Source organism: Penicillium maclennaniae, assembly GCF_028827695.1.
Source record: "Penicillium maclennaniae strain IBT 15551 chromosome Unknown utg000007l:1.0-4884863.0:1.0-4888362.0, whole genome shotgun sequence".
In the NCBI taxonomy this organism is placed as follows: domain Eukaryota; kingdom Fungi; phylum Ascomycota; class Eurotiomycetes; order Eurotiales; family Aspergillaceae; genus Penicillium; species Penicillium maclennaniae.
This window is the reverse complement of record NW_026623219.1, coordinates 712,048-736,948: the sequence shown is the minus strand read 5'-3', so window position 1 is coordinate 736,948 and position 24,901 is coordinate 712,048. Positions and strand designations below refer to the sequence as shown.

At 51.1% G+C, this 24,901-nt stretch overlaps 11 protein-coding genes across 11 annotated transcripts; 3 read left to right on the top strand and 8 right to left on the bottom strand.

Moving 5' to 3' along the window:
* Positions 1-621: 621 nt before the first annotated feature.
* Positions 622-3,087, bottom strand: N7477_007485 (DUF803 domain membrane protein; the record flags this gene model as incomplete). The annotated part of the gene is made up of 1 exon (XM_056969148.1): positions 622-3,087. One exon carries the CDS (start codon positions 3,085-3,087, stop codon positions 622-624), a length of 2,466 nt encoding a protein of 821 aa, XP_056819180.1.
* A 655-nt stretch (positions 3,088-3,742) lies between these two features.
* Positions 3,743-5,521, bottom strand: N7477_007484 (WD40 repeat domain-containing protein; the record flags this gene model as incomplete). The annotated part of the gene is made up of 1 exon (XM_056969147.1): positions 3,743-5,521. One exon carries the CDS (start codon positions 5,519-5,521, stop codon positions 3,743-3,745), a length of 1,779 nt encoding a protein of 592 aa, XP_056819179.1.
* Positions 5,522-5,845: 324 nt separating this feature from the next.
* On the bottom strand, positions 5,846-7,413 carry N7477_007483 (proteasome regulatory particle base subunit RPT2; the record flags this gene model as incomplete). Its single annotated transcript, XM_056969146.1, has 4 exons — positions 5,846-6,099; positions 6,155-7,223; positions 7,278-7,343; positions 7,411-7,413. The coding sequence occupies 4 exons, from the start codon at positions 7,411-7,413 to the stop codon at positions 5,846-5,848; spliced, it is 1,392 nt and encodes a 463-aa protein (XP_056819178.1).
* Positions 7,414-8,138: 725 nt separating this feature from the next.
* On the top strand, positions 8,139-8,977 carry N7477_007482 (E2 ubiquitin-conjugating protein UBC1; the record flags this gene model as incomplete). The annotated part of the gene is made up of 3 exons (XM_056969145.1): positions 8,139-8,399; positions 8,464-8,744; positions 8,806-8,977. 3 exons carry the CDS (start codon positions 8,139-8,141, stop codon positions 8,975-8,977), a joined length of 714 nt encoding a protein of 237 aa, XP_056819177.1.
* Positions 8,978-9,395: 418 nt separating this feature from the next.
* On the top strand, positions 9,396-10,393 carry N7477_007481 (TFIIH complex kinase subunit CCL1; the record flags this gene model as incomplete). Its single annotated transcript, XM_056969144.1, has 2 exons — positions 9,396-9,728; positions 9,806-10,393. The coding sequence occupies 2 exons, from the start codon at positions 9,396-9,398 to the stop codon at positions 10,391-10,393; spliced, it is 921 nt and encodes a 306-aa protein (XP_056819176.1).
* A 1,257-nt stretch (positions 10,394-11,650) lies between these two features.
* N7477_007480 (ATP-binding cassette family ATPase ARB1) lies at positions 11,651-13,529 on the bottom strand (the record flags this gene model as incomplete). Its single annotated transcript, XM_056969143.1, has 2 exons — positions 11,651-12,919; positions 12,987-13,529. 2 exons carry the CDS (start codon positions 13,527-13,529, stop codon positions 11,651-11,653), a joined length of 1,812 nt encoding a protein of 603 aa, XP_056819175.1.
* A 1,048-nt stretch (positions 13,530-14,577) lies between these two features.
* On the bottom strand, positions 14,578-15,489 carry N7477_007479 (HPP family protein; the record flags this gene model as incomplete). Its single annotated transcript, XM_056969142.1, has 2 exons — positions 14,578-15,159; positions 15,226-15,489. The coding sequence occupies 2 exons, from the start codon at positions 15,487-15,489 to the stop codon at positions 14,578-14,580; spliced, it is 846 nt and encodes a 281-aa protein (XP_056819174.1).
* Positions 15,490-16,453: 964 nt separating this feature from the next.
* On the bottom strand, positions 16,454-17,236 carry N7477_007478 (uncharacterized protein; the record flags this gene model as incomplete). The annotated part of the gene is made up of 1 exon (XM_056969141.1): positions 16,454-17,236. The coding sequence occupies one exon, from the start codon at positions 17,234-17,236 to the stop codon at positions 16,454-16,456; it is 783 nt and encodes a 260-aa protein (XP_056819173.1).
* Positions 17,237-17,804: 568 nt separating this feature from the next.
* Positions 17,805-19,690, bottom strand: N7477_007477 (Zn(II)2Cys6 transcription factor; the record flags this gene model as incomplete). The annotated part of the gene is made up of 3 exons (XM_056969140.1): positions 17,805-18,716; positions 18,770-18,913; positions 18,968-19,690. 3 exons carry the CDS (start codon positions 19,688-19,690, stop codon positions 17,805-17,807), a joined length of 1,779 nt encoding a protein of 592 aa, XP_056819172.1.
* A 1,369-nt stretch (positions 19,691-21,059) lies between these two features.
* N7477_007476 (carboxylesterase/lipase family protein) lies at positions 21,060-23,205 on the top strand (the record flags this gene model as incomplete). Its single annotated transcript, XM_056969139.1, has 5 exons — positions 21,060-21,367; positions 21,450-21,741; positions 21,815-22,006; positions 22,078-22,291; positions 22,355-23,205. 5 exons carry the CDS (start codon positions 21,060-21,062, stop codon positions 23,203-23,205), a joined length of 1,857 nt encoding a protein of 618 aa, XP_056819171.1.
* A 438-nt stretch (positions 23,206-23,643) lies between these two features.
* N7477_007475 (uncharacterized protein) lies at positions 23,644-24,645 on the bottom strand (the record flags this gene model as incomplete). The annotated part of the gene is made up of 1 exon (XM_056969138.1): positions 23,644-24,645. One exon carries the CDS (start codon positions 24,643-24,645, stop codon positions 23,644-23,646), a length of 1,002 nt encoding a protein of 333 aa, XP_056819170.1.
* Positions 24,646-24,901: the final 256 nt, after the last annotated feature.

Below are 24,901 nucleotides of genomic sequence, written 5' to 3'. Positions count from 1 at the left end.
GTACACTATGACTATATGGAAACGGAGCAGTTACCCCGCGTCTGAGCGGGGATTTAGTTTTGTCTACCTGACGATCCGAGTGGAGAAGCTAGGGAGATGAAGTATTTGCGGCTAAATAGCAGGATGCGGAGAGATCTACACAATCACTGGATGAATGCAATGTCGGCGGTCTCACCTTTTTCCACCTATAAAAGTACGCCTTTGCTTCCGGTGGGCAGTCGTCATGCGAGATGTGGTTATGTATAAAGTGAGACCCGATGAGCATTTCATTTGAGGAGTACTTGTCTGAGTCGGCATTGGATGAATTGTACACAAAATGCGAAATTGAGAGAAACACCCCATAATGGGGAAAAATTGACGCGATACCGCCTGCAACTTCATGTAGCAGAAAATGAGATGACACAGAAGAATATCGAATCGCCAAAAAAATGAAATATACCTCTGCAGAATGCAATGCCGATTACAAGACCATATGCCATAGAAAGGGAACTATTTGCGCAAAAAAGAAAATTGAAAAGAAAAAAAGGAAATGATGAGAAGGGTATGATTTGAGATGTGTTGAGTGACCCAGCCACTCATGTACGGTCTAATTGCAAAAGTCAAGGATTTTCCCTTGCTGGATCAAGTCCGAGACTCGCTCTCGGTGTGTGCATAGTCTTGATTTTCACCCTGTGCCGAGAGCCCCTCGCTGGCCTGCGGAGTCACGGTGCCTTGCGTCACCGCACTGCTGTCGACAGGCTGGTTGTTCTTCTTCAGTGCACCGCCCAGCCAAGCAAGGCCACCGCTCCAAGAGTCACTGAAGCTGCGGAGCCGTGTCCCTTCTTCATCGCCGGTGTCAGATGCTGTGGTGTAGAGCTCGGTAGCAAGTCCCGGAGTGGAGCGGCCGGCCTCGGCGGATGGCTTTGCCGGATTTGTAGCGGACTGGAGACGAGCATTGGCAAGCGTCAACGGGGTTTCAAGGCCATCAACATCGGCGCCCGGATGTGCGAGATCGCCGTCTTGGTAACGGCCCGTGCCTCGGTCGAATGCGCCATCTAGTTGCCTACGACGACCTAGCTTCCGCCTGCTCCGCTCTTTCAGGGGACTGCCTTCGCCGCGGCGGAGGGATTCAGCAACAACGGCGCTGAAACCACCCGAGAGGGTAGGGAGAAGGGGACCGGGGGAGAACCTATGAGAAAGGGAGTTGCGCACAGCGCGTCGGGAAGGCGTCTCGAGAAGAATGTGGGGTTCATTTCCAAGAGCTGGGGTGGAGGCACGACGAAAAGTTGCTGATGAACCATCGGGAGTTAGATGCTCTGCACCGGGAGCCGGTGGGAATTGAAGATCGACTGTTGATTCCTGAATGGGATCAACGGCTCGTGGTGAAGGAGGAGCGTCGCGGTAAATCTCCGTATCGGATTTGGGTGTTACGAGTGGTTGATCTGAGTCGGCCCATGGGTTGGACATGTGAGAAGGAGCGCGTAGAGGAGATGCGTGATCCAGCGAGGGGTCCGAGAAAGTCGAATTGGCGGTCAATGAGCCTGCAGGAGACGATGGTGCAGCAGATAGGACACCTCGAGCTGTGAGCTCGTTCTCATCGACTCCGTCAATCCCACGGCTCGCTAGAGACCCTGAAGGCGAGTGCACAATGTCAAGATCTACCCCGGGGGCGGAATGCAGTGTTTTTGACAGTCCAATATGATGGCCAGGAGGGGAGAGGTCGATCCGATCATGGTATCGTTCACCGTGAAGCAAGCCAATGGCCTCTTCTTCGTCTTCGGTAGAAAAGGTAGATTCGTCATCGGACCGGACCCTACCACTGGTGATAAAGTAAACTCCCAGGAATGTCAAGGAACATCCTCCCACGAATTTCATTGCACGCTCGGCCGTCATTGACTCAAAGTCACGGTAGAGGACTGCACTTCCAATGATGACGGATAGAGTAAAGAGAACAAATTGTGTCGGGATCACTTGGGTCGAGTCAAAACGCTGCAAGGCCCGGTTGATGTAGCGAATTTGCATCAATGCGCTGAACACAAGAACAAATACGAGCAAATATGTGATGGGGAAGGTAATGACGTGCCAGAGAGTGAAGGACAGCAGCGAAGAAACACCCTTGGTAGAAAGAGCTGTGTATCCACCGAACAGTGCGACCAGCCCAACATCGATGAGGATTGAGCGTGAGCCATACTGGAAGCTAGCCCACATAAGAGCTATGATCAGCCCGGTGGTTAGGCCCAGATAGAGTCTAAATTCCCAACGGGTGATCATCATCCAGATTTCACCAGGGCCCAGTTTTTCCTCGGAGTCTTTTGCACTGAGCACGACAACCACAGCACCCGCGATAGCGACCAAAACGCCCCAGAAATCCCTCGATCGGAACTTCTCTTTAAGAAGGCATGGAGCTATAACACAGTTCGAGATCAAAGCCACAACACCTAGAGGAGAAACGATGGAAGCTGGTGCGAATCCGTAGGCCATGAAGTTGCCCATCTCACCAAGACACATAAGCACGATTCCAACCCACCAGTATGGAGATTTGAGATAAGACTTGCGCTGGTGTCCTCCGTCACCAGGTCGGGCAGTCCGGTCGGACGCAAGAGAATCTCGCGAAGAGGCATCGCTGCTATCTCTCGCAGTGCCGTCCTCAACACGGTACGGCGAAAAGCCGCTACCTTCAACACGCAGGTTTGGAACGCGCGAGCGTCCACGGGACCGGTTCCGATCGCCGTTTCTTAGAGCCCCATACTGATTTTCAAATGAGGACTCTGAATGCGTGCGCCGCCATTCGGCTTCGTGTTTGCTCTTATCTTCTTCCCATTCACGAGCGATCCGAAGGTGCGCGTAGCGCTGGATATTGAGCGCCAATGAAATCAGAACATTGCCGACCAAGGCCGTGGTGATACCAATAAGTGACGACCATTCGTGCATGCCGCTTCTTCCGTTGCCATTATGGTTATGTGGAGGGACCGCAGTCGAGGAGGGAGGGACAGAATGGGCGTAGCGCGAAAAGGAGGCGGGGGTTTGAGTTGTAGCAGATGGTGCAATAGTCGAAGATACAAGCGAGGTAAGCAAGCCTGCGACCAGCCGCTGCTGTGGAGTGTCCATCTCCGTCGCGTAGGATAGGAGCGAGGTTGAAACAAGTGCGATAGGTACCGCATCCACCGGGCCAAACTCGGGATACCGACGGAAGTGCTCGAAGCACCGGGGCTGTTCAACGACTAGAGTCGACTCAGATCAGGGAATGAGCGTTGCAGATTTCATATAGACGGCATGCTGAGGTCGGAGGTAAGGATTCTTCGACCAGGTAGCAGTCGTGGAGGTTTAGTAGGCGGCAACGCACGGAGAAGAGCTGGAGCGGAGAAAATGCTCATGTCAGCATCCAACGGCGCTCCTTACTCCAGGCCTATGAAGACTAAGGAAAGCCTCCACACGCCGCTGCGTGAAGCGTACAATGCAAATCCGCGCGAAATCTAAGCATGTGGTGTTCACTCGTCTCATTGGTGGTTCAGGTGGGTTTCGTGTACTACAAAGATCCCACTCTGCGGACGTCATTGAGCAGCGAAAAGAGGGGGAGCATTGCCGACCTATGTAAGGAGGCTGTGCGCTGCTTGATACCAGATCAGCGCAATTTTCCTTTGTTACAGCCTGCGTGTACATGTCATACTATTTCCATGGTCGTGTCGATTCAATATCGTAGCCTTTGAAGTTTGGACATTCTGTAAATCTAGTATACACAAGGCATTAAGTGGGACCTTGACGATCATCGCCGTGCCTTCTTCTTTTCAGGACCGCGGTCCTCATCATCACTCAATTCTGCGTAAATGGGCTTGGGTTGCGTCTCCTGGTATGCCTTCGTGAAGATAGGATCCTTCTGGGCCTTGTCGGCATACTTCAAAAGAGCCTCTCGAGGATCTTCATCGCGCATAGAGCTGAGAGGAATATGCGACTGAATGAATCTTTCATCGGACCCGCCCTTGGCGAAGGGTGTAACCTGCGGCAAGTATGGTCTGCGCGGGTCTCGTGAACGACCAGAGGCTGTGAGTCCAACATTTGGGTGGCGAGCAGACCAAGTCGCTGAGCTATAATGCGGGACACCGTTAGATCCCACCACCACAGAGTCGCCTGCGAGCCCTGAGGACAGGTCTGTAGTAAAGGAGATGTTATCGTCCACATGTCGAAGCTTGGGAGCTTTGGACATGACTAATGCAGCTCCCTTTGTAGACATTGTCGGGTTGTAGAGAACGTGGGTTTCGGCGTTGGCTGAACCGGTCAAAATTTGATTCAGCTTCTCATGCCACATTACAGTAATCAACGCGGAGCCAGGGGTAACGGGAGTCACCAACTCTGGCCTCAAAGCCGGGTTGAGAATATGAAGGTGGCCAGTTTCTGAACCGACGATAATATTCGCCCCCGAAGGAGAAAATTGGATGTTGGATGTCGGATAGCGGAACGATGTCGAGGGGTGAGACGCAGTAGTCACTGGCGTTTTGAACTTTCTGGTATCCCACAGCTTGATTGTATCATCTCCGCCTCGACTGACAATGTACCGCCCGTCAGGGCTCACGTCCAGACCACTGGTCCAGGTGTCTCGAGTATGCGCCTCTCGAACCTCACCAGCCGGCCGTGTGAAGGGACCCTTGCCACCCCACATGGCCAGGCTACCGTCAAGAGCAGCAGCGACCAAAACATCGGACCCACCCTGCTTCGAAGATCCCCACGCCACGGCTGTCATCTTGGTCCGCCCAGCAGACCCAGCCACTCTCGACTTGTGGACAATGACTTCCTTCTGTGAACGACCAATATTGGCATCCCAGATGCGCACAGTGCTGTCTGATCCCGCAGTAGCACAGAGGCTCTCGTCAAATGGGCACCATGCTCCACTAGATACCTCGGAAATATGGCCTTTGGTGTGGTGGAGATCGCGCAGGTACATATCACCCTTTGCGAACTCGATTATAGTTTCACCATCTCGATCGAGAACCCGCGGCTGGGCCGTGGCAGTCACAACGAGAACGTGACCAGGCGATAGCGGGTTGAACGCAGCGTAGTGAACAGCGTGTGTATCTTGCGCCGCAGATTGCTTCTTAAGTGACGGATCGACGGACTTGAATGCGCGTATAGTGGAAGGGGTCATGTTGGCGAAATCATGCAGTTTGAGCGTACAGTCGGTAGAACCTGTAATTAGTCGCGCCCCCGAGGGATCCATGGTCATCGTCGTAACAGCGCGCTCGTGTGTCTTCATGACTAGCTCATGGGACACGGGAAATTCGTCCTCGTCATCCTCGTCGTTGGAATCATCGTCATCGCTTGAGTCATCGTAGCTGTCCTTTGGCTCTTGAGTCTTCCTTTCTATTTCTGCCGGGCCAGCTGTTGAGGGTGCAGTTAGTTCTGTCCCTTCATGGTTTGCGGGCGGCTTTGGCACCGAGACCTCGGCACGCTTGGTCCGGTCGATCTGAGTATCGACATCAACCGACTTCTGCTGCTTTCCAAAGCTGGAGGGAAAGAATTGCTTGAAAGCTTCCTCGTCGAAGCCGTCCATTTTGCAAATCGGAACAAGTTGTGTTGGAAAAGAAGTTGCGACGCCGATAAGATCAAGCTCGAGCTAGTTTGCGATGTTTGCAATGTTTGCACTCGCTTGGGCGTCGTAGTGTCCGTAGGGGTCAATCTAGAAATTTACAGAGCTTACGGTTGATGATTTGACGATGGTGACAATACTGGAAGAAGAGGAGCCGAGAGATTAGATCGGTGTATATCGCGTTCGCCATTCGCATGCGTTCCATTAAAATACACAGTACACCCAGATGAGGTGTCCAGCGCAGATGACCAGTAAAGCTGAGTTCCTCAGCGAAGCACTGATCAGCGCTTACAAGTACAGCCCCTCCACAGGGCCACCGTCCTGCTTCGTCTTCATGATGCGCTCACGAGCTGAGCGGAAGTCCTCCATCTGGACCCGCATACGACGCTCTCGCAAGGCCATGAGACCAGCCTCGGTACAGATGGCACGGATGTCAGCACCAGAAAGATCATCCTTCTGGTTGATAAATTCGTCCAGATCGACGTCATCAGCGAGAGACATCTTTGAGGTGTGCAGGGTGAAAATCTTCTTCTTTGTGTTTTCTGAAGGGACATTAGCTAGGCAATTCAATGTTGGGAATATCAGGTAAACACTTACGGTCGGGGTTCTCGAAGAGAATCTTACGATCGATACGACCAGGACGGATCAGAGCGGGGTCGAGAGTCTCAATCTTGTTGGTGGCCATAATGACCTTCACGTCACCTCTGTCATCGAAACCATCGAGCTGGTTCAGAAGCTCCAGCATGGTACGCTGGATTTCACGCTCACCGCCAGATTGCGATTCGTAACGCTTCGTGCCAATGGCATCGATTTCGTCAATGAACACAATAGACGGGGCGTGCTCAGCGGCGACTGTGAAGATTTGACGGACCAAGCGCGGACCATCACCCAGATATTTCTGGATCAGCTCGCTACCAACGATTCGAAGGAAGGTAGCGCTTGTCTGGTTGGCAACAGCCTTCGCAAGCAGTGTCTTTCCAGTACCAGGGGCACCGTAGAGAATGACACCCTTCGGTGGTTTGATACCCATCTCCTCGTAAAGCTCGGGGTGTAGTAATGGCAACTCCACAGACTCTCGGACTTCTTGAATCTGAGACTCAAGACCACCAATATCGGCATATGACTCCGTGGGAGCTTTGTCAAGCTTCATCACAGACACGAGAGGATCAGATTCTTCAGTCAACACACCAACGACTGAGACTGACTTGTGGTGCAGAAGAATGCTGGCTCCAGGCTCGAGGAGATCCTTATCAACAAAGGACATGATTGATACATAGTACTCTGGACCAGTGGCGCTAGAAACAATCGCGTGGTCGTCGTCAATCAACTCCTCCAAATTACCAACTCCCATCGGGCTGCCTCGCATGTCATCGACACGGCTTCGCTCGTCCGCGTTTCGATCGGTCACATCCATATCTCCATCGCTGACAGGTCCCTTTGTTTCCTGAGCCTTAGCTCTGCGTAGCCGCTCCATGTTCTCGACGTATTCCTCCTCGAGTAGCAAGTGGTCGTGCACCCGCTGCATGCGAAGGTAACGCAGCTTACATCTCGAGGTAGGGTAGATATCTGGGAGCTTCGCGGCAGTGCTGGGACCGGCGGCCTTGCGCTTCTTGCGTCCGAGACGGGTGGTAGGCGGCGGGGGAGGCTCGTATCTGGGCTTGTCCTTCTGTAGGCGCGCTGTCAGAGCTGAATGAGTAGCAGAAGTCGGATGTAATCGTACCTTCTTATCCTTGTCATCACGTCCATCACCACCAGGGCCACCGCCCATATTAGACTGCTGGTTACCCTAGACGAAAGCATGTCAGTCAAGCCAAATCGGGAAGATGAAAGCTGGAGCAGGTTGGGTCACCAACCATGTTTGTAAGCCAGGGACAGGATCACTGTCTGTGTCCAAAAAAAAAGACTAATAGCAAAGATTGCGGGAGTATATTATTCTCCGGGGACGAGGAAGCTGGAGATGGATGGGAAATAGAGGTGGAAGGGATGAGCTGTCACGGCAGTCTTGATGTCGCTGCTCGGGGGTCTGCGAGCTGCAAGCTGTTGCCGCCAGCACGTGATCAGAGCCTCAGGCCCCCCGTGCGTCATGGGTGCCTTGTTGCCTGAGCTTGCCGTGAGCCAGCTTCTTCATGAACCTGCACAATCAATATGCAACAATTTGGTCTGGGACTGGCATCGAGAGAGTCTATTTGGAGGATCCGGCAGTATAACAACACGTCCCATCAGGTTCGCTCTCGAGTACCGGTGCAGCTCTTGTAAGCTCGAGACCAGACCTGATCGCCTCTCATACTTCCCCTCTACTGGTGAGATTGCTCTCTGGCGCTCTCAGTTATCTACCTAGATATCTGTTGCTCTTGGTAAAGAACCACCCTGCCCGTATTTCAAGTCAAATGCCTCGTGAACCATCTTATGCTGACATTTGATCGCTCAGTATATATTCCATCCAAATCCGATCTCTCCGAGTCTCCTCCCGACACACGATCACCTCGCCTCCGCAAAACCGAACTCCTTTTTACTTCCACGCACTTTTCTTCACTCTTGCCTCATAGTTGTCTGTGCGCCTTAGTTCAAATCCAACATCAAGATGGCTAGTAATCGCATGCGTCGTGTAGCCAAAGAACTGGCCGACATTGAGAAAGACAAGAGCTCTCAAGTCAAGGTTGAGCCGATTGGCGACCATGAAGATATCACGCATCTCCGTGGTTCCTTTCCAGGGCCACCCGACACGCCGTATCAAGGCGGCACCTACAGTGTTGATATCAAGATCCCCACCGATTATCCCTTCCGTCCTCCACTCATGAAGTTTGAGACCAAAGTGTGGCATCCAAATATCAGCAGCCAAACGGTAGGTGCTTTTCAACCATTATATGGTCAAATTTGTGAGCCTCTACTCACTGGCAGGACTCTAGGGTGCAATCTGTCTTGATACTCTTGGAACAGCTTGGTCGCCCGTTTTGACCGTCAAATCCTCTTTGCTTTCACTGCAATCACTGCTTAGCACCCCAGAGCCGAAAGACCCCCAAGATGCGGAGGTCGCCACGATGATGCTACAGGCCCCTCAGGAATTTGAGCGTGTTGCACGCCAATGGGCTGTGATGTATGCCGGTGCGCCTTCCACCCGCACTACTTCAGACACTACAGGCGTAGCAAATACGGCTCAGTCATCAGCTCCCAAGGACGATACCGCTCGGTAAGTCAAATCACAATTATTTCAATTGACTAATGACATAAGCTCACGGTTTGACTCATAGATACGGCGGATATAACAGGGACCTAGTGACCCGTTTCACCGACATGGGCTTCGATGTGGAACAAGTGGTGTCTGCTTTACGCTTTGTTGGCATCAACACCAATGGAGGCCAGCCCCGGGAATTAGAGGATGCTCAACTGGGGGATATCACTGCTCGTCTGCTGGGCGATTAAGCCCTGGAGACCCGAGAAGAGTCGGATTGGCCCTTTGGGTACCCAGGTGATGACAAATAATGAAGGAAAACATGAGCCCTGGTCAAACGATGGAGGCCTTCAAGCTTTGCATAACAAAAAGAAGTCGAATACCATGAAATTGTACCCATGAATGTTGTAGAACGAGGACGTGGAGATATCATAGGTCGTTATCGATAAGCGCGTCAAACCCAAGCCTTGCCTCGATCTCCGCGACGAAACTTTTGACGTGTTTCGCCCTTTCCTGGCCTCGCGCGCACCTTGTCTCGATGAGCCTCTCCTAATTAATCGTACTCACTGATTTCCTTCCTGTCTTATCCTCGTCTCACACAGCTGAATACGCACCTCAATCCTACTCCTGGGCCGTCTTACTGCACCGAGATCAAGGCCTTTGAACGTCATGATCGAAGACGATGTCTACCGTACCTCCTCCCAATATCGACTTTGGTCCTACACGAAGGCATCTCTCCGGTCTTTGAGAGCTACAACAAATGATGTCGCTAGTCAGCGCGTGCGTGCCGCGATACAGCGAGTTGGTGAAGCCCATTCGTCTGCCACCCCGTCTGCAGCAGGGACCCCGCAACCTGGAAGCGATGGGGAGACAAAGAGGCCTGGCGATAAGAAAATTGAGTGCTTGACTCCGGAAGAAGAGCTGGTATTAGTCACATATTATTGTGAGAAGACGCTGGAGCTAGGTGATGAATATAAGCCGCCCTTGCCCACGATGGTCCGGGTAAGTTGGATTCAAGATAGTCGAGGCAATATTAGGTGCCAACGAGACAATGAGTTGACTCTCTTTACAATTTACAGGCGACCGCTATCCAGTATCTCCGCCGATTTTACCTGACCAACTCTCCGATGACCTACCACCCTAAAGATATCATGGCATGCGCGCTGTTCCTCGCCACGAAGACTGACAACTACTACATGTCCCTCCGTCAATTCGCAGCCGGCGTCCCAGGTGGACCATCAGAGGAGAAAGTCATCGCCCCTGAATTTCTTATCATGCAAGGCCTCCGATTCACATTTGACGTCCGGCACCCATTTCGCGGCCTGGAAGGCGGCGTCATGGAGCTTTCCGCCATCGCACAGGGGCAAGGACAACCCGCACCGCATATAACAAGTCAAACGCCACAGGAGCTTCAGCGTGCTCTTCTCGCGATTGCGCCACCTCCTACACCCTCATCTTCAATCGCAGACCGAATTGGCCGCGCGCACGGCGTAACCCGCGAGCTGCTTAAGTCTGCCGCGCAGATGACAGACGTATACTTCCTCTATACCCCATCACAAATCTGGCTTGCAGCCTTCCTCCTCGCAGACCGGCCCTTGGCCGAGTTCTATCTCGATACCAAGCTCGGTGGCCCCCCTCACACAAACAACCGAGTCGAACCAAAATAACCTCCAAAATCCCCTCTACGAACTTCGCACCAAACTCCTCCAAGTCATATCTGACTGCGCTGCTCTTCTCCATGCATATACACCCCTTTCATCCGACCCCGATCAAATGAAAAATCTCAAGCGAATCGCAAAGAAACTCTATCACTGCCAGAACCCCGAGAAGGTCAACTTAAAGCGCGACTTGACTCAGCCGTTGCCTTCTACAACTGACTCACCGGCCGCTTCTGAGACCGAGTCGGAACGTCTAGCAAAGAAACGCAAACTGGAGGAACAGAAGCGCAGTACGAATGATATGTTTGGGCCCGAGTTGGTTGCGGACCGGACAAAGCATTAATTGAGCAACCAGTTTTTCTTGTTGTGTCATCCACTATATCCAAAGACTCCGAGTTTAGGCAGGCTTACTAGAATGGATATCCGGGCCAATTCAATATCTTGCGAGTCGTGGCCGTGATCGAAGCCTAATCATCTATGCGCTGCGCAATTTCACGACTAGATCTTGTCATTCACGCTTCCAATCCCTTGTTCTTTCACTGAGAATTACAATCCTGATATCGAAGCCTAAGGTTTCTGGGACACCAATATGAGCAATATAGTACTCTTAAAGGATTTCAAACTCATCCAATTGGCAGATTCAACCGCCCTCGAGCAAGAATCTCAAAATGAACAGTATTCGAGATGGCATTGTACTACATAAGGCAGTGTCAATTACATACTTGCCTCTGAGTGCTTCAACTTGATGGGGTAGAACTACAACTGGGGGAAACTACAAACAGAATGTATTGAAAAGCAAGCCATTTCATGTCATTGACCCGAAGATACGTAGATACATCGACACGCAGAACAGCAAAATGATCCAGCGTCCCATCACGAGACACCAGACTCTCTATCAAAGATGCACCACGGCGGGTGAAAAACAACCGTAAAACAATGAAAAATCGACCAACAGGAACGTATCTGCTATATGTCGAGGGGGAATGGGTTCATCACAGCAAAAATAACAATCGCAGGGAAACAATAAAATGATCGCCCCTCCCATGCTCAAGTCTAATGAGGAAAGGATAGGGGATCATACACCTCCGATCTAAGAATAAAAGGAAGGAAAAAAAGAATATCAAGATCCGGGATCACGGCGCCGACCTGTGATTGGTGAAGACGCGTGTCAAATCATTGAACTTTTAGGCATTGCAGTTCCCTTGATTCTCGTCTAGCATTTCGTCGTCATGAGAAAGGAAAGCTAAGGTACTCGATTTGAGTAGCTTAGACAGCACCAGCACTGATCATCTTGTCACGGAGGTACTTCTTGTAGGCACCAATGCTGCCATCCCAGCGGCGGACAGTCTTGTGCTCGCAGACCATGATGTCCTTGGCGATCTTGTCGAGGAGACGGAAATCGTGAGACACGACGACGACACCGCCAGAGAAGGCGTTGATAGCATCGGCCAAGGAGTCGATGGTAGGGATATCGAGACCGTTGGTAGGCTCGTCAAGCAGAATCATGTTGGGGGACTCGATAGCGAGCAGGGCGAAGACAATACGGGACTTCTGGCCCTCGGACAGGGTACCCATGATGGCAGTCTGGGACTCACCGGAAAGACCATAGCGGCCCAACTGCTGGCGCCAGTACTGGTAGTCCTGGGACTTCTCGGGGAACTTGTCACGGACGAACTCCAGGGAAGACTTAGTCAAGTCAAGCTGCTCGGCAGAGTGCTGGCTGTAAACACCGAGCTTCAAGTGAGTGTGACGGGAGACACGGCCACCGATGGGGCTGAGCTTTCCGGTCATCAGACGGAGCAAAGTAGACTTGCCGACACCGTTGGGGCCGACAAGGGCAGTACGGGAGTCCATATCGACACCGAAGTCAAGGTGCTCGTACAGGGTATCCTTCCACTCACCCGAGTAGGAGAAGCTGACATCGTCAAAGGACAGAACGGGAGGGGGAAGCTTCTCGACATCGGCGAAGCGGAAAGTGAAGACACGGTCGGAGATGACAGGCTGGATGAAGCCATCGGCCTCCATCTTGTCGAGAATCTTCTGGCGAGACTTGGCCTGACGCACCAAGTTGGCGTAAGTACCAGCGGAAGCAATGAACTTCTTGATGTGGGTGATTTCCTCCTGCTGCTTGGCGTAGGCCTTCATCTGGTTGGTCTCCTGCTCGGAGCGAGTCTTGTGGTAAGAATCGTAGTTACCACCATAGTAGAGCAGCTGCTTGCCGCGCATGTCAATCATGTTGGTGCAGACACCGTTCAAGAAATCCATGGAGTGGGAAACCAGAATCAGGGTACGATCCCAGGTCTTCATGTACTCCTCCAGCCACACACAGGCCTCGAGATCCAAATGGGCAGTGGGGTCATCAAGCAGAAGCAGAGAGGGCTTGACGAACAAAGCCTTGGCGAGGGCGACACGCATACGCCAACCACCGGACATATCCTTGGTCTTCTTGTCGATGGTGGTCTTGTTGAAGCCGAGACCGGTCAAAATGAGAGAGGCACGGGTGTGGAAGGTGGAAGGATCCATCTTGTCCATACGCTGTGAACGGGTATTAGTATCGGTGAAAGGGAAAAAAGAGATAAAGATGATAGAATCAAAGACTTACGTCGTACAGATCCTCCAAAATGGGACTGTCGGGACCCTCCTCCTCGAGGATCTCCTCAGCCTTCTTCTCCATGGTGTCGAGCTGGGCCTGAGCCTCACGGACTACCCACTCCAGAGCACCAAACTCGGTGGGGGGAGCACCCTCATTCAAAAGGTAGATATCGATGTGCTCGGGAATGGGGAACTCGCGGGTGGCAATGGACTTCAGCAGAGTGGACTTTCCACAGCCGTTTTCACCCAGAAGACCGTAACGACGACCGAAGTTGAGTTCGAGGGTAGAGTCGGTGAACAGGACCTTGCCGTGGAACACCAGAGAGGCGGAGGTGATCTTGCAGTCACGGGAAGCGGGCAGGGAAGAAAGGACACCGGTAGTCACACGATCGGAGAGACCGTGCTTGTCCATCTGAGAGGTGAGCTTCTCGACGTCCTTCATCTTGTCCTCGGAGGTGGCGGGCTGGTCGCCAGTGACTTCTTCCTTCTTGGACTTCTTGGAGGCAGCATCGCCACGCTTGGCCATACGGGCCGCCTTGGAAGCAGAAACCATGATGACGGGAAGTAGGGGAAAAGATGGGGGGGGAGGGAGGGGAAGGAAGGAAGGACGCGAAGAAACTGAAGCAAAATGCAAAAAGAGTCTGAAGTGGAGCGGCGGGGCGGAAGAAACAGAGGGGCAGCGAGTGGGGGGTGTATTAATGCTGAGCCCTTATCGATAGAACCAACTTGGATCGCTAAGTCTCCGTGGAAATGGAACTCAGGAAGAGGAAGTTGGAGAGTGGATGAAAAAAAAGGGATCCTTCGGACGATAATTCGATAGTGCCTGTCGAGTGCTGTTTGAATAGAAAATTTCACAGAAAATTTCAAAAAGTTCGAGCGGTGGGCCAAACAGCGAATGCGTAGCGTTTGATTGGGAGTGACAGACGTCACCGCACACTTGGGCATTGGCTGCCTGAGGTGTCCACTTATTTGCCACTCGGTTTCACTGTACTTGGGGCACTTGCGTTAAGAGGAACTTTCTAAAGAAGAATTGCGAATGGAAGATTATTTAGTACCAATCAGCTGGGTACGGTAAATTGAAGAAATGTGATTCCCCCAGGAAATGGCATCATTAAACTCAGCATACCGTTCCTCTACTCAAAGCTTAGATCTTCGGATTTCGATAGTTACATCCACTCCATGAGCCAAGATTCCCCCCCCGCCCCTATGGGCCCTATGATCGAGGTGGCTTGCTTCCATTCAATTTCTATCAGGAGCACGGGAAAGATCCACAGAGTATTCTCAATCAAAACTATCGAGAATTCTAGGTTGAGTGTTCAATACGAATAAGCGTTCTAACAACATTCCAGGTAGCGAATCCTACTGAGTAATAGCGTAATAAAGATGACCCGTTACTACTTCGTGAGTTCCCAACGTAGCTTTCAAATAACTGAGATAAAGACCTGTTTGTTAGAATTGATGTCTAGGCCCTCAACAATTGTAAGAGGAGTAGTCAATTGCGAGGTGAATCGTCCCGAGATGATAGGTGATAGTTCTGAGTAAAGCCCATCCTTCCGAAGTTATAACCATTGTTTGCATTTGACCTATTTGATTCCATTAGGTCATATACGTTCACTAATCGCCCTCAAGACTCGTCTCTCCTGTTCTGATAGATTAAGCCCATCGGGAACCCAAAAATCCCCTCGTTCAACCACCACTCGTCGAGGGAAATCTGTTAAACTTGCCTCGTAGCGACTTGGCCCATCAGAGCGGGCTTTCTGGTGGTTCTTCACCTCGTCGATATCCTGAGAACGTAATAGAGGATGTGATGTCCACCAATACGTGGGAAAGCGTCGCTGAACATTATTGACAATCAAAGCCGTTGTTTGCATCAGCGTTATCCCGAGCAGCATGACCGGAAACAAAAACCAGCCCAATCCAGCTATTTGAGAGTTGGTGACAGCTAACAAGGCCGTCGCACCCGCCGGTGGGTGTACGGTGTTTGTAAGGCCCATGACTGCCGTGGTCAGGCCGCAAGCGAGAGCTCCCCCGAGCGCAGTGTATTCTTCAGAGTGCGAGCTCAAAGCGAAGAGCTTGGATATGCCAACACCAATCAAACACGCAAACAACTGGCTTATAAATGCATTTCGAGGTTGAGCAAAAGGTGACTCGATGGCGTAGAACTCAAGCACTGCAGCGGCACCCTGGTGCAAGAAGATTGTCAGCTGCTGTCCGGGATATCAGGGTATCGAATTTCTGCTGTGACTTACAAAGCTCCCAATAACCTCTGGGGCATCTCGGGCCTCCATTGAAGGCACTTGCTTGGACACTTCAGCCACTAGGGCCACGCCGCAGAATGCACCGATCAGGGACCAGAAGGCAGTCAGGACATTCCCTAATGGCTTGACCGGTTCATCACGATACCCCAAGAAATGCGCCACAGGCTTGGGGACAAGATGCCATCTCGCCGCTGGTACAAACGGGTCAATAAACCGGTCAATATCGAGATTCCAGCCCCTAATGTCGAAAGGCATGACACGCGGAGAGTCAGCAACCCCGGGTAGAGCGACGTCGAGCCACAGCTCAACCTCTCAGGATATGCAATTGTAAGCTGTTACCGGGCGTGTGACAAAGAGCTCAATTTGAAAACCCGGGGAAGACCAGCCCTATGGCAGATTTCGGTTTAAAGGCATCCTTTCCTGTAATCCAGGATCAGCACCCTAAGTGCCATCCTTTACCGCGTGAGCTTCAGGTTAATTCCTATCTCCGCGGAGCTCAGACAAAAAGATCACCGCTTTCCTCAGGCTGTTTATACTAGCTCCAGTATTTGGAGCACTCTGCCACTCAGGCGATTTTTGTTTGGTAACAAAAATTCTATTCTGGGACTTAGCGGCTTGGCGTTGGTATATCCTTCTAAGATTTTGCAATCACCTCTTTCTTGAAATTCATGTTCGATGAATTAAAAAGCAAAAGAATGCTGGGCTGGATCTTGTTTGAGCCACTAGGGGATTTATCCATCTGTTGAAAGTCATTTTGGGCAGGTAAGTCCTCTTTCAAGCAGAGTACTGGACTTTCCAACATGGAGCGAAACACTTGCATGAAGGTTGGCCCACACTTGCCTGGTCATACACAGTTTCGTGTCAAACGAGAGTTATTGAATAGCCCTGACGACCGAATGCCACAGAGTTACTTGATTATACTCACTTTGGGTCAATATGGAGGCAGGTCTCTTAGAGGGGCATTTCTTATAGGCACTATCACATTATTCGGTACTAATTATCTCACTATATTAAAAATCCTCTGAAAGCACATCACTGCAGGCAATCAACCCTAGACGCACCCACGAACCTTGGAGCTTACACATCATAAACTCTAGCCTTTATAATGTTGGCTCTCATAATGCTCTGGCATTGCGGGCAGCTCAGCCGGGAATGCCTTGCCCACTTGAGACCCGACGCCATACGCAACAGATGTATCTAGCCCAACATCAGTCAAGTTTCAATAATTGATATGAATGATACACTTACCCGGCAGCTCCACCGCCATGCTTGGCTTCTGATCTTGCCCGTAATGGCGGGACGGACCAGATGTACGCCTCGACCCTGACGACATCGACCACCTGGACCGAGCTATCGACGACGTTGGAGACTGCGGCTCCTCGGCAGCCGCCCAATCTACTGGTGGTATAGTCGACCGATCAGCCGGATTAAACGTCTTCAGTATCCCAGCCTCCATGAAGCCTTCCAGTGCGCCGGCATCTAATAACTCCGCTTTCTTGATCAGTCGGTCGACAAGTACCTTGGACGAAGCCTGCAGTTCTTTCTTCACGAATGAGAGTAGCGTCAGGTTGCATTCGATACTAATATTCTCGCGCAGATACAGCCCCCGAGGCGCCCCATCTTCCGTCTGTTCTGCCTCGGGCTCGTCGGGCTGGTTACCCCCGATGCGCCATTCAATGCGCAGGTCCACGCCTACGGGCCCGTAGGTGTGCGTCTGCAAGCCCCACGGCGTATTGTGAAAGCTGCCCTTGAAGCTGATCTTGCCTGAGCCGAGCTTCCCAATGCCCGGGAGATACTGGACGCGCTCGGTGATTTCGTACCAGGTTGAATAATACTCATCTGCGACTGCGTTCTGCGGGGCTTTGACAGGACGGTGGGAGAGGACGAGCGGATTCAGCGTGATGATCTCGCTGTGGCTGTGGAGGATGTCGAGAGCTAGTTGGCGGGGCACTTGGGGAGGAATGGGGGTAAAGTTCGTGTAAATTTCTTTCTTGCGCAGCATTTTGTCTGTTTCTCAGATCGGAGAGACGGATAGTGGAGGCTGATCTGACAATATGCTCGCTGTCTGAAGCTGACATGTGCGTGCTGACGGGTTATGGCCAGTGGAGAGCGACTAATGTCACAGATCGTATTCGCGCAAAACCTTCGCGACTCTCCATTTCCACATGGGAAATCCTTGCTGCGATCGGTTTGTTTTGCCTTTGCGTGTCACGAGTCTATGCTAGGTCTCGCGAATTAGTAAGATCAGAAAGATAAGCCATAAGTCAAAGAAGATCGTCGAATATCAGTAAAATAAAAGGGGGGGGAACTTGGACCCGGGGAAACTTGGACCCCCAATGCACCCGCGCAGTCCCCGACCATCGGTACGAAAGACCCTTGAGATCGCGGCAATAGTAAGCGCCATGACGATTCAATTCTCCGATTGATGTTGTGGTGTGTGTTTTTCTAAAAATGGATTCTTCTATGATGATCTTCTAAATGAGCACGCTGGAACAATCAGTCGCAGTTGATACGAAAACAGTTCGCTCCCAAAGTGCACAGAATCGGAGAGGCCGCATAGCCCAGACGACTCACGCCGACGAGGCATGAAGCTCACGATACTCCTTCATTGTGGGGAGGTTATAATATGGCACATGGAAGATAGAAAACGGCAGTACTTCCGACGACCCGGTCGCCCTATCAGCGGCTTCACCATATTTTTCGACCGAATGGAACATGCCCGGATCCACGGTGAGAAGATCCTTGAGTGCCAGCGCTTGAGCCAGACCCCACGTGTTTCCTATCGTCTCAAGACACTTGATCACCCATTGACGCTGCGGATGAGTCGGACCCTCGATCATACCGGCGATGAATAGGGGCCAGAGTAGCATCAGGCCGCCCAAGTAGCTCTCGGGTGGAAGAATGGTGGCTTCCGGAAGAACTTCCGAGTTGCAGGCGCCTAGGTGGAATGGGCCACTACGACAGATGTCGGCGCCTAGACGACGGATGGTGGAACGTAGAGACTTGCAATGTAAGCGGAAGTCTTCGGACAGAGACGAAGGCGAGCTGTTGGAGAGCTTGTGGACATGCGATAATATGAGTTCACTGACCAGGATGCGTGCGCAACGGTAGTGATTCCAGCAACTGGGCGACCAAATGTCCGGATAGATGTGGTATTCGCCATTGTAGGGTCTGATGCCGTGACAACGACGTTCAAAGGATCGATCCATCGGCATGAGGGTATGACTGCTATATGTAAAATCCGGCGGCAGAGCGGCCAGCCAGGCAATGAGGTCGGCTTCAATGGCACAGGCCGCACTGATAATTTCCTGTGGGTGGCTCAATGTTTGTGTGTGCATATTGGCACGGAGATTAGACAGATTGCCGATGATCAAGATGAGTTTATTGCCCAAGGCATCCTTGATACCGGGGAGTAGGTCGAGTTTTGTACATTGCAATAAAGAGCCTGGCACCAACACATCGCGTTGGAGACAGCTTATGATCTATGTACTGATTAGCCTTTTCTGAGTGATTCTGGGAATGGTTTCTGACGTACGATCTGATATCTCAAATGTAGAAACAGTCGAATCCCTACTTCGTTTCGTAGCTGGCTGACCCCGCGATGCTCTAGTAGAGCCGCAGCTCCACATATATGGTTTGTCCACCCTTCAATTCCCTGCGGAGCTCTTGATACGACGATCTGCGAATATTGGATCCTGATTTTTTTTTGTGGAGATTAGGAGAATGTACTTACTTCATATAGAGCCAGAAGAACAACTGCACCAAGCGTCTGATTAGTCTTAGCCTCTTCAACATCAGCGAGAGCCCTGTTGACTAGCTTGAGCGCGGACCCATACTCCTGTCGCGCCGCTTGCCTCAACGAGGCAATGTTGCGAACACGTGAGAGCATGGCGCTGGCAACCGCCACAATACTAGATTGGATAGCTTGTTGACCCAGCGACCCACCAGATTCCATGAGGAAATTGGTCAAGGTATCTGTGATCAGAAAGTTTCCGGGTATTGTGTGGGACTGAAGAAAGAAGCAGATGGCCTCTTGCCTTGAGATCCCCGTATCGGGATGTGTTCCTAGGGGACTCCGCCTAGACTGGAGCATGTAATATTGGGGCTCGAGATCAGAGACAAAATCAAAGACTGGATCCTCCAAGGAGTTGGAAGAGGCTGAAGTCCCATAGGATGCAACATTCTGTCTTGGAAGAGCAGAGCGCACCGATTGGGGCAGCTTTTGGCGTCTGGAAGATGACGATTTAGATGAAGCTGTAGACGACCGAGATGAAAGCGCTTTACGGGCAACGGATTCACTCTCGTCGCGGAACATCAGCGACAACTCATCGCGGTACCCGGGGCATTCTCGCTTAGTTCGGATGCATTCCCCGCAGGCCGGCCGTGCCTGGTCGCATCGGATCTTGCGGGAGCGGCAGTTACCGCAACCTTTACTTGGTTTGCCATCGTACACCATTGCGAATAAAGTTGCTCCTGATGATGTGGCGCGAAAGTATATACAATGTGTTCTGAGAGATTTCAGGAGGGGAGTCAAGTGGCCCTAGACTTGGGACCGAGAACATGATTTGGCCCCCACGTCCACGGAGACACACAGGACAAACCTCAAACAACGATAGGTCCGACCTATGTGCACGGTCATGCATGAGCGAGCCTCAGAACGCGTGGCCTGTGGTTAATTTGTATGTTCCCAATAAGGTCTACAAGGAATTGACTGTGAGAGAATTTCTCTCACCTCGAGGGTTCATTGGATCGCTACCTACAATCATGGGGCTTCTAGCTGATCTATGCCATCTCTGTTGAGTTTTCATGACTTAGATGGTATAGCTAGCGAGATTAGTGATCGACAGAGCTTTCAACGTTCCAATCCAGCTACCCACAATTCAGGCTCGTTCGAACTATAGGGCGCGAGCCGTACAGTAAGGTATTTTCTGTATTCTATACTTCATAAAATTATAGATAGAGATATTGAAATTCCAGGCTTACGTGTATATAAGGCACGCGCGAAAGACAAGTAGACTGTTCGTTCAAACAGACGCCTAGACCATACGTAAGCACTTCAGAGGTCCATGTAGAGAAAAGCCTGCATTTATGTAAGTCTCGAAAGTATGTAAAAAATTCTCACTGTATTGAAAGTTTACGTTCAAAGTGTTGAACAGCAATTTACAGAGAGAATTTGTGATGTGACATAGAATTTGGTGCGTTGGGGCTATCAGGCCTTTCTAGGGGCGTGCTGCATCATCTGTATCGGAGACGTGTGGATGAACTGTTTCGCCCGGAACGCGGACGGGAGTATTGTGGTGCTACGGTCAACCAAAACACTTTTCCGCGCCGCCTCGCTAGATGAGACTTCGGCTCCAGCTTGCTGCGCATTCTGTCGAGCCGCTAAACCCAGAATGAGACACAGCTGCGAACGCAGATCTCAGATCTGCGCTGTATGTTGGGCCAGGAGTTTTGGAACCTAGGTTGGGACGCGAAAGAAGCAGCTTATTGGTGCTCGCAGTTTCTGCCGTAAATGGATTAGCACAAGCACGCTCAACGCTGGGGCCACCAACGCGGCTGAATCCTACGATCATGCTCCTGGTAAGGCTGCGGTGATGTCGATCCATGTAGCTGGGCCAGGATTAGAGGTACCTGAAGGTATGAGGCTGGTCAAGGTGGGAAATTAGGAGATGATTTTCAATTTTTGAACATGACTCGTTACGACCGGACCAAAATATAAAGGCTGAGGGTCCAGCGGCACTTCTATTGCAGTACAGACCCATAGCTTTCACAATTTGGAGCATTTCTTCCTCGCGTTTAAAGCCCCTAGAACCATCTTAATCATCATGAAATGGCTTTCGACGGCTGTGCTGCCGGCCCTTGCAGCTGCAGCATTATCTCCGCCTTCTGTCACCATCGATGCTGGCACCGTTGAAGGTGGACGATGTGATGGAAAAAATGCAGTATTCTACAAAGCAATTCCCTTTGCGGAACCTCCAGTTGGCAAGCTACGCTTCGAACCTCCGCAGGCCTACAAGAAGCAATTCCCTCAAGGCAAACTGAATGCAACCACCTCGGCCCTTACCTGTATTCAATTCTCGGATGCCTTTACACCGCCAAAACTGAGTTCATCTGCGCTTTCGTCCGAAGATTGGTAAGTCGGGTTCATCGGGGGCTCATACCTCTACGAGACCTCTCAACGGTCAGGAAGAAAATACTCACAATGAAGTTTACAGTCTTTACTTAGATGTTTGGGCTCCTTCTGACGCTACCAAAGACTCAAAGCTTCCAGTCAAGGTTTGGATCTACGGTGGCTCAAATACAGAGGGCTCAATCTCTGACCCCTTGTACGATGGCTGTAACACTGCAGACGGAGGCTCCATTCTTGTCTCGGTCAATTACAGGCTTGGCCCCCTTGGCTTCATGGCTCTTGAAAGCGCCGGTATCTATGGTAATCAGGGGATTCAAGATCTCCTTCTTGGATTGCAGTGGGTCCACGATAATATCGAGGCCTTTGGCGGTGACCCGGTACGGCATGAAGCATTCAGTCACAATATAAGCTCGAGAAAAAAGGGAGCTAACGAGGGAGTCTTAAAATTAGGAAAAAGTTCTTCTCTTTGGTCAGTCGGCCGGTGCTGAGAGTGCATACATCATTGCTTCTCTTCCTCAAGCCCCGACTTTGATCAAGAGTGTGATCTCGGAATCGGGAGGTGGTAGGAGCTTAACCTTGAATGCAACTCAGCAGAAAGTTGGTGCATCATACGCGAAAACACTTCAATGCAGCTCTAGTGATGTGAGTACACTCAAGCTTCTTGTCCTACCTTATCTTTCTTTATTTTAGATGATCCCTAATCCATATCACAGAAAACATGTCTGCAATCTAAGACTGTCTCAGACCTGGTTAGCGCGAACGCAAATGATACTTTCCTATATGAGGGAATTGGTTACTATGGTATCGAGGGCTCTCTCAGTGTTCTCAGTGAGGGGACTCACAATTTCTATCCCTATGTGGACGGTAAAGTCATCGACGAGGACCCCTACAACCGCGGGGTACAAGTTCCAGCAGTCTTTGGATCCAGTAAGCATACAATTATCCCTCTCACTTTCAATCTATAAAGTCCACTAACCATATCACCAAAAGACTCCGCTGAAGCCATCGTCTACACTTTGCAATGGGCCATCGGTGCCCAAACAGTTCCCACAATGTCGATATACCGAGAGTTCCTTCGCAAAAACTTCGGTGCAGCCGCCTCGCTCGTTGGCAAGTATTACCAACCATCTCTCTTCGAATCCGAGGCCAGCGCTCTTTTAGCGACCGGTGGGTCTGCCGCAATTAGCGGCAATAAGACTTCGCTTGAAATCTTCTTGGCGATGACCCAGGTCATCACCGACTCCACGTATAGATGTCCAGCATGGTACGGAGCGGCACAAGCAGCACGCAACAACATCTCCGCATGGACTTACGAATTCACTCACAACCCCACCTGTACCTGGCTTTACACAATTTCCGAGGATGAGGTTTCCTACGTTGGTGGAGCTCACACTTCTGAAATACCGTTCGTGTTCGGGAATCTGGACAATTCATATCTTCCTAACGGAACTTGCAATTCTACATCCGCTGAGTATCAGCTCGGTGCGCAAATGATGGATGCATGGACTGCAATGGCGAAAAATGCCGATCCGTCGACTGAGGCTGTAAATTGGCCGCAATTCCAGAATACAAAGAATCTGTCGACTCCTGGGATGGTCTTTGGGAACTCGTCTGTTCCTGGAACTATCAGTTACGAATATTGTGATATATGGATTCAGGTCAACAAGATACTGTCTGCTTCTAATGCTACAGCTACTGGGACGTCGCCCAAGAGCAGTGGTAATGCTACTACGTCTTCGTCGACTTCAACCATGGCGAATGGTGCATCGACTGTTCTGTCAACCACTGGGAGCTTTCTTGCTTTGACTGCGCTGTTAATGGGACTGGCTGCAATCTACTAGGCGCTCAACTAGGTCTAAAGATCTTTCTCTCTTGTTCGTTGAACTGGTGATCGATCTCCGCGCATGACTTCCTGGTTCAGTTTATTGTCTGCATGGTTTCTCATAGCTGAGGTGGTTTAGTCTTGTGTATCTTATGCCCATCAAGTGTTAAATTAGAGCCCAATCCGCTAGATCAGATATGAAAGTAGATCATATGAAGTCGTCTCTGTCTTCAAGGATCCTTCTCAATTTCGTTCCGAGCAGATTATCTGTAGACAACCGAGCCAGCTAAAAATCCCTTGATAGATGTAGTGATTCACGTTTGCACGTAGATTTCTTCCTCGTATCATTTAGGCTTTTGTTCGTCGCTAGATTTCGCTTTCCACATTCCTCCAAATCAGTCTCTACCAAGCGACTGCATCACTGCCGATATCAACATCTAAACACATACACCTTCCATTAATCCATTACCCTAGCTTCTGTTATATCCCCAACATCTCTCCAATTCCCCTCCTCAGCCCCCTGAAAAGGCAATCCCACACACCAAGCCCTTGGGTACTCCATCCCCCACTTCGCCATCAAACATTTCAAATCCGCCTCATGCCCGGGTACAACATTCACAAAGATCCGATCACCATGAGACATCGGCTCCGAATGGACGGCTCCCTCATCTTCGCCAACGCGGAAGAACACGCACTCGCCCGATCGCGCCTGTACGATCCCGTCATGTCCCAATTCCGCGGCGAGACGCGTCCGCACGGACTCGGCCGCCATGGCGCAGCCTACGCAGCGGACGGATAGACACACATGGTGTGGATGAGCGGCTCGAACACTCCGCTTAGCGGTGCGTTGGATCGCGCGCGCCGCGGGGCTTTTCTTTTGGGTTATGAACAGGGTTCCAGGTCCAAGCAGGGTAGTGGTGAGTTTCCAGTTAGTTGGATTTGGGGTTGATGATGTGACTTGGATCCTTTCTGTAGATTTCAGGGTGTTATTTCGTCGTAAGGATATGCCGGGCCTTTGAGACGTCCTGTCACGGCTGTATAGCGGGGATAGTAATGAGCGGCGCTGGCGTGATCGCATCCCTGCAGCTGGGGAAAAGAATAAATCATCAGTGTGCCAGCGCGGGATGTCGAATTCTTCTGAACCCGTGCTTGCTCGGATGGTCAGCCAATAATTGGAAAGGCCGTTGGCTTTGAGAAATTCGTGCACGAATGCCAAAAAGGACAGAAGAGGGCCCATGAATGGCCCATTGACTGTTGCTTCAGCCCATGTGTGAAATGACGGAGGCAGGTGGGTTGAGTCGAGTGTTAATAGGGGCCCACAGTATGTCCACGAAGAAGCGGTGTTCAGAGAGATTGGGCTTTCCAATGGCGAAGATTTGAAGTCGCCGCTCTCCCCGCGTTGCGTGGGATAGGAAAGCACCTCGAAATCCGGTAGCGAATTGGCGTCCATATTGTCCATGGGAGATCAGATAATCAGATTGGCAGAGCCGATGGAATATAAGGATCTCCGGTCTTGATTCTGTGGAGGTCCAACGTGCCAGAATCGAAAGACCAAAACAGCTCGGACCTCGCACTCCTGCATGACGCCCATGTGACAGTGAATGTTTGAGAGGCAAGCTAGTGAGACAGTGGCTGGCCACGCTGTGCTATACCGCCATGTGTCTCGCCAGGGTTTAAAGAGCCTCCAGTGCAGACCCGCCACGACTCGGCGAAAT